The sequence below is a fragment of the Sarcophilus harrisii genome, chromosome 2 (genome assembly GCF_902635505.1).
Source record: "Sarcophilus harrisii chromosome 2, mSarHar1.11, whole genome shotgun sequence".
Lineage (NCBI taxonomy): Eukaryota > Metazoa > Chordata > Mammalia > Dasyuromorphia > Dasyuridae > Sarcophilus > Sarcophilus harrisii.
Window position 1 is genome coordinate 506161369 of NC_045427.1, and position 14912 is coordinate 506176280.

The window sequence follows — 14912 nt, forward strand, 5'->3', positions numbered from 1 at the left end:
TGAACAGTGTCAATATGTTCTCTGGATTTGATATCTAATGTCAGAAAGTAAAATTAGTTCTGGTATCTAGAAGAATTCCGTGAAAGATCTGAGAGCTAAAACCAATAAGAAATGCCATGATAAATAGTGTTGGACTTGGAGTCATGATTCCTGTATGTGAATTGTGTCAGATCACATTTTGTAACTGGGTGAGCCTGGACAACTTAATCTCTCAGAAACTCAATTTCTTCTCCTATAAAGTGCAACTAACAATATTTGTACTACCCACTTCACATGATTACTGGGATAGAAATGCTCTGCACCTTACAGGGTTTTATAAATATGAATCATAATTATACTAACAATGTAGTTATAGGAAACAGTCAGGCCAGCAAGAGGGGAACTTGATTATACTGCTATTACCAGCATCCAATTTTAATAGTTCATCAAATTAATATTTAAGCAGTGTGAAAAGACTTGGAGAACCCAGATTTGAATTCTGATTTTACTGTTTTTATGATCTTGACTCTATATACACTTTGGATTTCAGTTTACCTTTCTGTAAAATGAAGTAGCTAGTTCTGAATTTGTCAAATGCAAAGGTAGCTCTCTCTTATCCAGGGGTCCTCAAACTACGGCTCGCGGCCAGATCTGGCAGCTGAGGACGTTTATCCTCCTCACCCAGGGCTATGAAGTTTCTTTATTTAAAGGCCCACAAAACAAAGTTTTTGTTTTTACTATAGTCCGGTCCTCCAACAGTCTGAGGGACAGTGAACTGGCCCCCTATTTAAAAAGTTTGCGGACCCCTGAAAAGGACAGCTATGTGTTTCAGAGGGTCGAGTAGCAGGCCTCCAGTTAGGAAAACAAGTTCAAATCTGGTCTCAGATACTAGCAGTGTTATTCAGAGCAAATCACTTAACCTTGTTTACATCAGTTTCCTCATACAAAAATGAGCTGGAGAAGGAAACAGCAAATCACTCGAGTATCTTTACCAAGGAAATTCAAAATGGTGTCACAGAAAGTTGGACATAACTAAAATGATTGTACAACAACATTACCTGTATGATCAAACAGAAACTCTTCTGTTTTGAATTTAAAGTCTTCCTATACCTGGTCTCTAACTTTCCAATATTCTTGTTTTTTCCTCCTTCTACTTGCTTTTTCTTTTGCCCGATACCTCATATTCCATATTTTTGTCTTTATTTTGAGTGTTTCTCTGCTTGAAATGCTGTTCTTCTTACCTCCTGGAATCCCTGGTTTCTTTCAAGATTTAGCTTAATCAGATTTTCCTTCAAGAGTTAGTCTAGTTTATTGTTCTCTTTTATTGTTATTCCACTTTTCTAAACAGATTATTCTAAAAATCTTCATGAGTTTCAAGCTTTAATAGCTTAAGTTTAAAACTACGTGGAGATCTGGGGATTGTGAAACACTCTCTAGACCCCTATTTGTGCACATGTATACACTGGGTACATGTGTACCCAGTAGAAAGTAAATTTTTTGTGAGTAGGGGTATTTTTCTTTTTTAAAAGAATCTTATAATAACCAGCATTTAATAACTCCTTTTGATTGAAGAATCAAAAGGTCTTTTTTAGTTCTGCTCCCCACAGTTGTAAGTATTGCTGGTATATTATCAGGCTGCCTCCAAGCTTTTACCTTTAGCCAGATGTAGTTGTATACAGATTGATAATCAGACTTCGGTAAGTCTCATGAGTGGATAATTCAAAAAAATCATTTAGTCCAACAGTGTTACTTCAAAGATAACTAAAATGAGGCCTAGGGAGTTTAGATAGCTTTCCTAAGATCATATAAATAATAAAATGAGGCACAAATGCCATTATCTCTGTTTCTTAGGAATTTTCCTTTATTAGAGGCATGTCTTTTTTGTTTTCCCTGGTAGCTCCTTGATCTGGAGGAAAGAAGGCACCAGAGCAGACAGGTCTGTCCATGTTCCCTACTCACACCAGGCATCTTGGAAGCTGTGCTTGTATTTGACACCTTTCTGGTAGAGCAGGGTATCAGATTGCTGCTACAGGCAAGTCTGTGATGACAATAGATAACAATCTTGACAGCTTTTCTGATACAGCAAGAATGATTCTACTGGAACTCTACCCATCATTTTATGGGTATCTTTAACAGTTCAAGACATAGCAAACAACAGATTATAGAGTTAATTTTGAAATGATCATTTGAGGCTTCTACTCATTAGGAAACTTATCATTATCTTAATATCCAAACAATGAATGCTTTGTTGTAGCCAAATGTTTAAATGAACATTTTAAGTGAACAATCATTATTTCTTTTTTTCCTCAAGGCTTACTTAAACAGAGCTGAGAATTGAATTTAAACATGATTTGAGATTTTTTTCCTTGTCTGCTCTTGAGTATAGTATGATTGTCCCCTCTTTTTAAGTGGTTCCCTAGAAAAAAGCTGATCAAAGTGTTGAATTAACCTCTGAATATAGCTACTGGGTTGGTATCAACTCAGTTGAGTATTTAGTATATGTAGGTTCTTATAGCACATTATTCTTTAACTTCAGAGACTACATTACTCTATAACTCTGGGAAGTAAACCTAGCTATTAGTGCTTTTTGCAGGAGTTATAAATATTAAATGGGTTCACATTCATGGTTTAAAGAAACATCACTATATAACTTACTTATCATATTGATTTGCTTCAATTTCTGCAGAGTACAAAACAGCACAGAACCTTAGCTCAAAACAGTCCCTCTATACTCCTTCCTTTTTTATTACAAAAGTTGGAAAAAATGAGAATATGGAGTCTTGAAACACTAAATTAAGACTTACTTAAGGATGAGCTTTAAGTAGGAGCTCTTCATTCAATCATTTTCAGCTATATCTTTCTCTTTGTGAATCCTTTTGTGGTTTTCTTGGCAAATATATTAAAGTGATTTGCCATTTTCTTCTCCTATTTATTTTATCTTCCTTTATTACTATGTACTCCAGATGAGGAACTGAAGCAAATAGGGTCAAGTGATTTGCCCAAGATTATACAAGTATGAAGTATCTGAGGCCAGATTTGAACTCAGAATTATGCATCTTCCTGATTCCAGGTGTAGTATTCTATCCATTGTGCTTCTCAGTACCAGGAAAGATGCCAATGAAATACAGTTATCAAGATTTTCTAAAAATACCTTTGACTATAAGCATTCCTTACCTGTAGCTAAATTTATCTTGAAATTATTATAATTGTTGTACTTTTTATTTTATGCACCTAAAAGCATTGATTATAAATCATAATCACCACCAGACTGCCAAAATGGTCCATGACCACCAAAATTTTATTGTCTTAGATCAGTATTCAGGCAGCTATAAGAATATAGATAAAAGATGTCAAGATAACATGAAATCGCCTTTCTGTCTGTTTTTTTCTCTATTATAAATATCAGTACACTATATAAATGCTAATTGTTATTATGAATAATGGTAATAATTTCTGTCAAGGTAGTGCTGGCTTGTCCATAGAATGATAGATTTATACCTGAAAAGGACAGTAGAGGCAATTGAATCCAGACCTTTTATCTTGCATGTAAAGAAACTGAGGGACAGAGAGTTTAAATGACAATAAAAATACAGAAATATAGAGGACAGTTTATGTGATAACTGAGGTATTTTAGGTAATAGAAAATTCTGAAATATAATGAAAAGTACTAGGGTGAGAAAGAGTCTAAGCAAAATTCCTAATCAGGAATTTCTTTGTGCTGGTGTAAGGAGAACTATGACTATAGCTCTAGACAAACTGTCAAGTACTTGAAATTTCTTTGTGGATTCTTTGTGGAAAAATCCACTTAACTAAGTAGATGAGGCACATTGTGGACCATAGTCTCCAAACTCAGTAGTTATATTATACTGCTTGGACTAAGGATTCAGGAACGGAATAATAGTGGTTGTACTGGGATATTTAAATGGCATTTTGATGCATGCCAAGGCAGGGTGTATCCAGGGAATTTCAGTGATAAAGACAATGCAGTACTTGACAGAGCATGAGAGTCTACCCTCCTCTAGGCTTGCAAAGATCATCATATAAGAAGAGGGAGAGAGATAGAGTTAGGGTTGTTAAAGCAAGGGGGCAACATGCTCATGCTAGTTCATGCTCACATAGGGCCGCAATTTTACATCTATTTTGTTCTATTAGAATCCATCCCTGTTAGAAAGGCAAACTATTAGTGGAAATGACAAGACATTTCTCATGTCTGCTGTTATGTTGCTATTGCCTCAGCATCAGGTCACAATGAGCATTTAATGAGTGGTCCTTAATGAGTCTGTATTTTCAGCCACAGCAGATTCTGTAGACTAATGACTGTCTTCTGTATCTGAAGCTACTTCTGTCCTTTGAAAAATGATGGCGGGGGCTAGCAATGGTCACAGTGTTCCTACAGCACTATAAGTCAACTTCTACTCTCCTTAGTGACATAAAAACCTAGGAACAGATATCTTCCAAGGAGTTAAGAGTAAGAAGTTTTGCATCTAAGCTTTGTTTTTTCTTAGAGAGATAAGATCTTGGGCAATCTCTCTGAGTTTCTCATTTATGAAATGAGAAAGATTTGCATGACAATGTTTCCAGGGGATATATACTTCTAAAAATCACAGGATTTCAAAACTGAAAGGGACTTCAGCAGCATTTAATCTGACCCAAAACTGAAAAAGAATTTCCTCTAACAATATCTAACCTTTCTTAGAACCTTTGCTGGAAGACCAATGGAGTGAGAGATTCCTTTCTTCTGAAGACAATCCATTCAATCCTGTAGTGCTTTTATTGCTAGAAAGTCTTTTCTCATACTCAGTCATTTCAGTTGTGTCCAACTCTTCATTGCTATGGCAATGAAGATTTTTTCTTGGCAGATACTGAAATGATTTGCCATTTCCTTCTCTAGTTCCTTTTACAGATGAAGAAACTGAAGTAAACCTCGTTAAATGATTTGCCCAGTGTCATAGACTTAGTAAATGTATGAAATTGGATTTGAACTCAGGCCTTTCTAATTGCAGGCCTGATGTTCTATAGGCCTGCCTCCGTCTTTTATGATGTCAAATCTAAATTTAAATCTTTTTATCTTCTACTCAATGACACTAATTTTTCTCTTTGGGGACAAGCAAAACAAATGTAATTCCACTGGTAATCCTCCTGCTATTCAAAGATAGCTACCAAATCTTCTCTTCTTCAAGTTAAACACTCCTAGATAAGGCTGACACTCTCTATAATGTCATAGAAATAATGCCAAATGTGACTTCTTAATATATCATGAAACTGTAATCTAAGAATTTATTCAAACTAGCATTAATATAGTTATGACTTCAATATTTACTATCTCTTACATTTCTTGTTTATTACTATCATGGTGTACCAAAGTAATGTAGATGTTGCTTTTTCATCATAAAACCAATACTTACTGACTTGTAGTTTCATATATTTCTTATCACACTGAATTGTCCATCTTTAAGCTTTAAGGTGCGACTTATAGTTTAACCATGTCAGAATTTATTAAATGGGTCTAGGACCATTCTAATTATATATACTTCTCAATACCTTAGGCTTCAACTATATCTCCACAGAACCTTCATCTTTTCTGATTACTGAGTCACACTATTTTTTAAAAAATAATTTGTTCCCCCAGGAGCTCCTTCATCCTTTTAAATTATATTAAACATTCTTCTCTGAACTTCCTCTAGCTCCTAAGAATGTTCTTTGACAACAAGTGAAATGAAATTTTTGATATAAATTATGTTAAACAACACAAAGTACTTGCAAGTGATTAATACAAAACAGTAATATTTTCCCAAGTTCATAATGGTGAAGTCATCCCATCAACTTCAAAAGCCTTTGATTATATAAGATTTAGGAGTATCCTTGATTGAAAGAGCAATCTAGAATTTATTCCTTAGAAACTTGTAGGTTTATTAAATATTTCCCACATGAAGTTTAAAATTTGAGAGTGCATTAATACACACAGATAAAATATTTCATAACATGTAATGGATTCTCTGGAGAGTTACAAAACTACTAAGTAAAGTCTGAATGGAAAATTATTATGCACAATTTGCAGCAGGGGAAGCTTCATGGCAGAGATGTGTTTAAAATGAAATTTAAAGAATAGAAATTTACATGATTTTTTTATATATTTAAAAGGAATAACAAAGTGTATGTAATGATTTACAGTTTCATATGCTATCATCTTTCTAAAATTCTGCTATGTTATGAAAATGCTTTCTTATTCCATAAATTAAAAAAAAATAAAAATTTAATTTAAAAAAGGATGGGAATTCCATTAGTAAAAGGAAGAAACAACGTGAACAAAATTATGGGGAGAGGAAGAAAAGAGAAGACATCATGTGCATAAAATTAAATGAGGCTGGAAAGATAGCATGGAATCTAGTTATAGAGGACCTTAAATCCCAGAGAAAGTGTATGAAATTTACTTGATAAAGAGTAGGAAATTACTGAAGATTTTTGAACAGAGGAGTGACATGACCAGAATATTAGAAGTAGTGAATTTTAGTATGAAGGGAACATAAAGAATGTTTTAGAGCAAAGAGAGAGAATGGAGGTTAATACAATTTTTTAAAAAAGGTATTGAATAATCAAGTAGATGATAATGAACATAGTAGCAGTAGAAATAGAGGAGGAGATGGATGTAACAGATTTTAGGTAAGTAGAATCCACAGGACTTTCTGTTTTGATAGAAGAATTAAGGGAGAAGAGAAGTGAAAGAATACATACAAGGTTACATACAAGAATACATAGGAAATGGAGAAAATACCAGAGAACTGACAGTCTTTGAAATGAAGAGAAAAACAGGTAAAGAGGAAAGGTGATTTTATTTTTGGTTTTGGGTGTATTGAATTTGAGGTGCCATTAGGAAAGCCAGATGGAGCTATGACTGTGAAATACTGCCTCTTGCCAGTATCATACACAAACATGATTAATGAAATAGAAATAACCTACTGGAGTAAAAAAAGGGTTGTGATGTTCTTCCCCCCCCCCCCCCAGGAAAAGAGGTAAGCATTCTTAAAATACATAGGCAATATAGATATGAAATCATATTTGTTTTGTGTGGAAATAATTAGAGAATAAAATTGCTATGTATAATGAAAATATAATGAATATGAAACATAAAAAACATGCCACATTAGAGGCAAAAGAAACTTCAAAAATCCTCTAGGAAGAAAATGTGTTTTAATGGAAAAAATACCACTTATCTCAAAAATGCATATAATAAATTTTAAAAAGAAAAAGAAAAACACTGGAACTCAAGTCAAGAGATGGGGGTTCTAATCTATAGTCTAGGACCTGGTACTTATTTATTTGCCATGTAAAAATGATCAAGTCAGGGCAGCTAGATGATACAATAGTTATAGAAAGTTATTCCTGGAGCAAGGAAGACTCAACGTCCTTAGTTCGAGGTTCTTTAGTTCAATTTCTCACTGTGTAATCCTGAGCAAATCATTTAGCCTTGCTTATCTCAGCTTCCTCCTTTTCTGTGAAATGAGCTGGAGAAGGAAATGACAAACCATTCCAGTATTTTTGCCAAGAAAACCCCAAATGGAGTTTCAAAGGGTCATACAAGAATGAAATGATTGAACAATGGCAATGGGCAAGTTGTTTCACCTATGAACTTTTCTTTTCTTATCTGTAAAATAGGGATAATCATTCTTCTATTAGGAAAGTTCTTTTTAGATAGTAAAGCCCAAATACATGTTAATTCTTATCATGATCTGGTCACCTAGTCTTTTGTAGATGACTCTGAGGCTCAGGATTGTAGATATTAAATAGCATTGTCTTTTTCATTATTTTGTGAGATGCTAATTGATCAGTAAAAATGGTCCTCTATAATGAACATTTAATGACTATTTCCCCATGCTATCTCCCAATATATTTGCAAGGTGATGGAAGAGTATAGACTATTCACACAGTAAATCATTTATCAGCTATTTTCTTGCATGAAGGAATAAAATATATATCTATTTCTAAACACAAAACTTTTTGGAGCATTCTATCACGCTCATAAAATTTGTGCACTGGATCTTAGTTCTGATGCTAATTATTTATGTCAAAAAAAAACCCCACTATGTGGTCTATATATGTCTGGGGCCCATCCAAGAAAATTTACTTACAGAGGTATCAGAAGCCCAGAAGAATGGGGGAGAGAAAATAACCCAATGAGATAGACTGAAGTTTCAGTGTTATGTAACTATACACTACTTAATTCAAATAGGAGCTACCAGAACACGGTACTAAACTAAACTTTGTTTCATAGCAAACCATAATTCACAAAAACATAAGGTAATGAGGAAGATTTATTTATTTTTTATAATAAATTTATTGTCATAAAAATTCAAACATGAAGGAACTTTATATAAATCATCTACTTTAATGTAATTTTTTCATTTTACTGATAAGGAAAGCAAGACTCACAAAGATTAAATGACTATCTCCAAAAATGATTATCTCCAAAATTAAATGACTGCCAAAAGACGAGGTAGGACTAGAACTTGAATTCTTAGAAGAACACTTTTTTCATTGAACTGTAGTATCCTAAATCTAGTTACAATTAATACCTAAATATATTGTCTGCTGAATCTTCATATACCTGTACTGTCTCATGAAACTGATATTAATATAATGACTTTGTCATGTAAAATAATCAAAAACAGACCAAAGTATGGTTGTTATAGCATATGTTTAATGAGTAAAGATAATGGATTGAGACATTTACTTATTTATTTTACCACAAGGGTCAAGCTAAAAACAGAAAGAACTAACTAGAATTATTCTTCTCTTCCCATCTTACCCTTTTCACTTGATAACTGAGAAACATGCACATATCACAACTAAAACAAAGAAACCAAAAAACAGGTAAAGGTAAAAGTTCTAATTTTATTATTAGCATGAATAAATATAATCAATTTTAAAAACAATAGTACAGATGCTGGTGGCGAAAATAGATGAGTAGACTGTGGTTTTGATCATGGTAGAATCAAACATGATCTAAAAATTCAGCTTGTAGGAGATACCCATATCTTGAAAATATAACTTGTGATGATGGTTAAATTAACTATGGAGAATTGATAATATTGCTTCTTAGAATAAGAAAACCTCAGTGTAAATACTGGTCTAATATTGGTCAAGCCATTTCTTCCTCTGGACCTCAGTTTCCCAAAAATCAAACACTTAGTGATAGGGCTGAGACTGGAACTAACATCCCTTGGTAAAGGGTTGAGCTAGTTTACATTTGATAATTTTTTCTGGATTTAAATCTTTAGTCCCTAATTTTAAAGTCTGGTATGAATTTTATGACACTTCTAGAGATCCCAAAAATGGATAGATGATTTTAATTCCCCAATGTGGCAAAAGCTTTGCAAACATTTGGCATCCTTTCAGATTCTTAAACTATCTGTCATACTTATACTAGAAGCATGATACATTCATGTTCCCTGGGATATTGTATAGTAATTTTTACTTTATTATTTTTAAATATTGTAACATTATAATAATTTGTTCATTTATATATGGATATATTTAGATTTTTTTCTTGGAAATTCTTTCATCTAACATTTATCCCTTCTTTTCCTGATTCTCTTTCAGATAGCAGTTCTGTGGATGAAAAGGTTTCAAATCATTTTTTTTCCCTAAGGGAATCTTGTCTATTGTCCATGTTTGTTTGTGATATATTTGACCTGTTTTTGGTTCCTTTGTTTTAGTTGTGGTATCTGCATGTTTCTCAGCTTTCCATCATTTGGTTGTCCTTTGAGTGTCTCTCCAATATGTTGCATTTATTAAGATGTTAGCCTCTCACAGCTGTGCTGCCTTTATTTCATATCTGCCTACGTAGGGGTCTGCTACAGTCAAATACAAAATCTGTTTTTATGTCTGACTAATCATGCCCTTCCTGAACAACAATCTTCACTACATAGTTGAAAATTTGTGACAGAACTAGTACTGGGGAAGACAAGCTGCTTTTTAAAATCTTAACAGCTATTTGTCCCCAAACTCCAAAACAAATATAATATAATATAATATATATATATATATATATATGTATGTATGTATGTAAACAAAAAGCCATTCAATCACACAAAAACTGCAGTAGTTTTGACTTGCAGCTGACCCTGCCTAGCATTTGTCATCCTAGGTGTTACATGTATAGTGCAGTTGACCTGTGTCCCCAATACATAGATATTGTACTTATAAAATGCTAAATATGCTTTTCTTATTCTTCATTTAAGGCTCGAATAGTAAGTGGAAGTGGTCTGGATGCTTCCCAATTCAGTGCGCTCCAAGCATTTGGGTAAGTGTAATTTCACTGCCTTTCTTATCCTTTCTTATGTCTCTAATTCTTTGTCTATTCCTTGTAGAATTACTAAGACAATGAGTTTTGTATGCAAAGTTGGAAGATTTTTGATTTTCTTGAGAAGTAAACTAAAATGCAGATAGTGAAGTAGTATGACAGAATGATTAGTAAAATTATCTTTTATCTTCTTAGATACATGCTATATATAACAGAATTTCATAAATTTTTTCCACTTGCTACCCCTTTTTGCCAGATAAATTTTTATGAGACCCAGGTATGTAAGTATATATAAAAAGTATATATAAAGTATATATATATATATATATATATATATATATATATATAGTATATATAAAAAGTATACAAATCAAACATTTAGTGATTTAAAAAATCATAATTTCACAACCCTCACATTTAGTTACAAGACTTCAGATGGGGTTCCAAATATAGTTTAAGAAGCTTATGTCTAAAGGAAAAGTATGATATATGTGATCTATAGAAGGGGAGCAAGCTACAGAATCATAAAGACTTGAGTTCAAATCTTGTTTTTGGTTTGTACTAGCTTTGTGACCATGGACAAAGGCACTGAACTCTGTACTCCTGGGAAATTCTCTCAAACTAGAAATTCTAGATCATTTGCCAGTTTTTTGTCAGTGGAAGTCGTGATCATAAGGAATTTCCTACAGGAATGAAATCAGACATTTGACTTGACTCCCCACAAATATTGAGAGACTGATGGGGTGTTGTGTTGGATATATTTTCTTCCGTGTCCTATCTCTGCTCCTAGTTCTATAATCACCTGTCATTAACGTTTCTGAGCCTCAGACAACTTTTTAATTCTTATCTATTAAGTTTTACAATGTCCAATATTTAAAAGGGCCTGACAAATGCTTTTTGATTCATTCAGTGTATAAGTCAAAATTTTTTAATCACACATATATATATATACATATATATGAGGTATAATTGCTAGCTATATTAGAGATATAAATCCACTTTGGTAGATGGAGTTGTCCCATCTTTGCCTTCACAGATCCTTTATTCCATAATCATTGTCATTCAGGAAAACACAGAATGAGAAGGGGAGACTTGGTTTATTCCAAAGTTCAATATTTGCATGCAAGATTCTAAATAGCATTGATTATTTCAAGCTTCCTGCTATTTACAAAATATATTTTATGTTCAACTGTTAAAGAACTAGGGATCTTGTTCAATTATTTATTGATGTGGAGATCTTACTGAGCCATCTCTTCTTGACCTATGGATAGTAATTAAAATGTTGAAAAAATAATGTCAAGCATGACCAGATGGCTGTGGGGGAAGGTGGCCCTTTTGGAAGTGCTGCATTTGTACACCATGCTACTTCTGCTCTAAAGTGGAAAGAATTGGCAATCTTTGATTAGGATTGTGCTTCCAACTCCAAAAAAAAAAAAAAATGATGATTTCAGAAAGTTCTTTGATCCAACGGCCATTTCAGCTAAACCCTGAGGTTATATACTAGTTCTAGACTTCAGAATATGAAATAAACTCTCTTAAGATCAAGTTGAAAAGATCTCTTTTCTTGTTTTATTCATCAACGGATTAACAAAAAGTCAGGCACCATTTCCCAAAGTGATTCTAATAAAAACGGATGTGTCATACATATATTGCCCTGGGCTGGGTAATGTGCTTGAAAGAGTAGTGAACTAGGAGTTTAGCTAAAATCTCAGTTGTGCTGCTAACTACTATAGTACACGGAGAAGCAGGGGTGTCAAATGACTTCTTCAGTTTCCTCTCTTGTGACATATGTAAAATACAAACTTGCCCTGTTTACTCTCATTACATGGGAGGGAGATAAGGAGAAAAGGAATGAGCATTTAATTACCTGCTAAGAACTTGACAAATATGATCTAATTTGACCCTCAAACTAACCCTAGTGGGTAGGATCTATTATTATCTCCAACTTACAGTAGAGGAAACTGAGGCAGACTGAATTTACATAATTTCTCCATGGTCAAACACCTATTAAATGTATGAGGCTTGTACTCTATACTTTTCTAGTTTTATGTCTCTTTGGTTATATCAAGCATTATGTGCTTCTTTGGTGGTATGCTACAACCAATTTACACCCACTGCACATCTCGCCATTGCTCTTTTGGTGACATACAACTATTATTTTTCAGATACTGGGATTTTATGACTTATATATATAATATTGCCAGAAAAAAATTAGTGTTAAAAATTGAAATTTGGTTTCTCTTAGGCATCAAAATTTGTGAAACATGAAATTCAGTGTTACCACCTAAATCTACTTTTCCTTAGCTACTTCTCTCTATAAACTGAGCAGATTGGACTAAATGATATCTAATATTCTTTCTAGTTGTAGACCTTGTGACTGAATTAGTTTGCTCCTCAGGAAATTGAATTTTGGCTGTGCTTAGTGGATTTTGTTTTACTTGAATTTTGGCACTTCAGAAACAAAGATCCATATTTTTGTTGCTGATATTTTTCTAATGATATTATATGGCAGAGAAGCAAAGAATCCTAGTCTCTCAAGAAATAGAGTTGTACATCTCCCAAAGAGAAAAAGTCAGTTATGTTGCAAAAGCAAGGGACAACAGTTCACATAATCCATTGGCACCTATTTAATATCAAGAAACCTACAAGAATGTACTTAGTATATTAAATAACATTCTGTGGAAGAAAAGGGAAAACATGAACATGAGCAAAATATGATAAAGCATGGATTGGTTGTGATCTTTGTTGTTAGAGGTGAATATCCTTATCTATGAAATTCTGGATGTGTTGAATTTGGTGTTGTGTATGTATATATGTGGGGTGAGGGGGAGAACTTTCACTGTCAGCTGTTATATTAAAAAGGAACTCTTGTGTTTATATGTATTTAGAAATTTTTTTCTTGTCCTAGGCATTTGTGGTCAGTTCCCCACTGGGGAGACTGTGCTTATCTTCTCTGAGCTATATTAAGGTTGTTGGTGGAAGATTTCCCTATTTTTAGTTCTGCTCTCAAAACAGTAGCCTTTGACTATACTAGAATTTAATTATAGAATGAATTGAATAAAATGAGAAGTTGAAACTCAAGAGATATAAAGATATGACAAAAGATTCCTAAATTATCCCAAAGGAATTATATCCAATAGTAGTAAAAGAACTGGTCAATAAGTGTTGAACTGCTGTCCCTGGTTCTGAAAAATTAGGAAAAAAACCCCAAAGTACTACCCAACTGGAAACGAGGAAAAAATGCTTTGGTTTTCAAAGGGAAAGATAGGAGGAATGAAGCCAGCATTTGTTTAATATTTACAATGTGCTGGGCATCGAGCTAAGCTCTGGGATACAAATATAAGTAAAAAGAAAAAAAAATTCCTGCCCTCAAGGATCTTAGGAGTTGATGTGTGTGACAGACAGTATTAAAAAAAAATGGAGTCCTAAGGTATCTGGTTCTGAGGAATGGTTTTTAAGTTCATACAAAGTCAGCAACAGGCCCGGGAGGAGAATGAAGAAATTCCAGCCTTGATGTTTCCATAAAATGAAGGTTCTAGGAAGAACTTAACAGTGAGAAAGAGGGAAAGATGCTCTAAAGTATAAGCATGTAAACTTGGCATGTGTTTTTGGAAAAATTCTAGTGAATACCATAAAAGGAAGCCACAAACCCTAAGACCTCCATTAGTTTTACAAGAACAAGTCGCTAACCTCATTTGTGACAGGGTTATTTGATGGAGGACTATGCCATAGGCAAAGTATGCTGTGATTTCAAAAAAGGCTTTTGACAGCTTTTACTGATATCCTTATTGATAAAATGGTACTATACTAACCAGGTACTATAATAATTAAGGTATTTCAGAACTAATTTAGACAGGATTCACGTAATGTTAATTAATAGACCAAAGTTGGTTTGTTGTCAGTGAAATGTCTCTGAACTCAGTTTTTTATTATGTTCTGTTTAACATTTTATTTTTTTTATTATTAAATCTTTTTATTTTCAAAACATATGCATGGATAATTTTTCAATATTGATCCTTTCATAGTCTTGTGTTCCAAATTTCCCCCTCCTTCTTCCCACCTTCTCCCTTAAATGGCAAATAATCCAATATATGTTATTAATATTAAAATATATGTTAAATCCAATATATGTAAACATATTTGTATAATTATCTTGCTGCACAAGAAAGATCAGATCAAAAAGGAAAGAAAATGAATAAGAAAATGATATGCAAACAAACAATAATAAAAAGAGTGAGAATTTTATGTTATGATTCACACTCATTCCCACTGATATTGAACATCTTCAACATTTTGTCATTTACTTGTGAAGATATTTGTCTTTTTTTTTAATTTGAGAAATCCAGGAAGAATAGATATTTAGTTGAGTTTCAAAGTTAGGATCTAATATGATCTCAGTAAGCCGAAATAATGAGCCAGATCTCATAATGTGAAATATCAAAGGGACAAATATAAAAGTCCTACACTGTTGTTAAAACACACACACACACACATAAACACAATTATAATTATAAGATTATTATATTGGAGAGGTATATCTAGGCAGTAGTTTAAGTGAAAAGATCTGGAAGTCTTAATTAACTTTAAAGTTATTATGTCACAATAGGCAAAAAGGTATTTGATTGTAAGTTCA

General features: G+C 33.2%; 1 protein-coding gene across 2 annotated transcripts in view; it reads left to right on the forward strand.

Moving 5' to 3' along the window:
- The window catches only part of UNC13C (unc-13 homolog C), a 668923-nt gene that overhangs the window by 147318 nt on the left and 506693 nt on the right, over positions 1-14912 (forward strand). For both annotated transcript variants that reach the window (XM_031955232.1, XM_031955234.1), the window contains exons 2-3: positions 9577-9599; positions 10218-10279. In XM_031955232.1, the coding sequence (XP_031811092.1) occupies positions 9577-9599; positions 10218-10279 (85 nt within the window). The remainder of the gene's footprint in view (positions 1-9576; positions 9600-10217; positions 10280-14912) is intronic.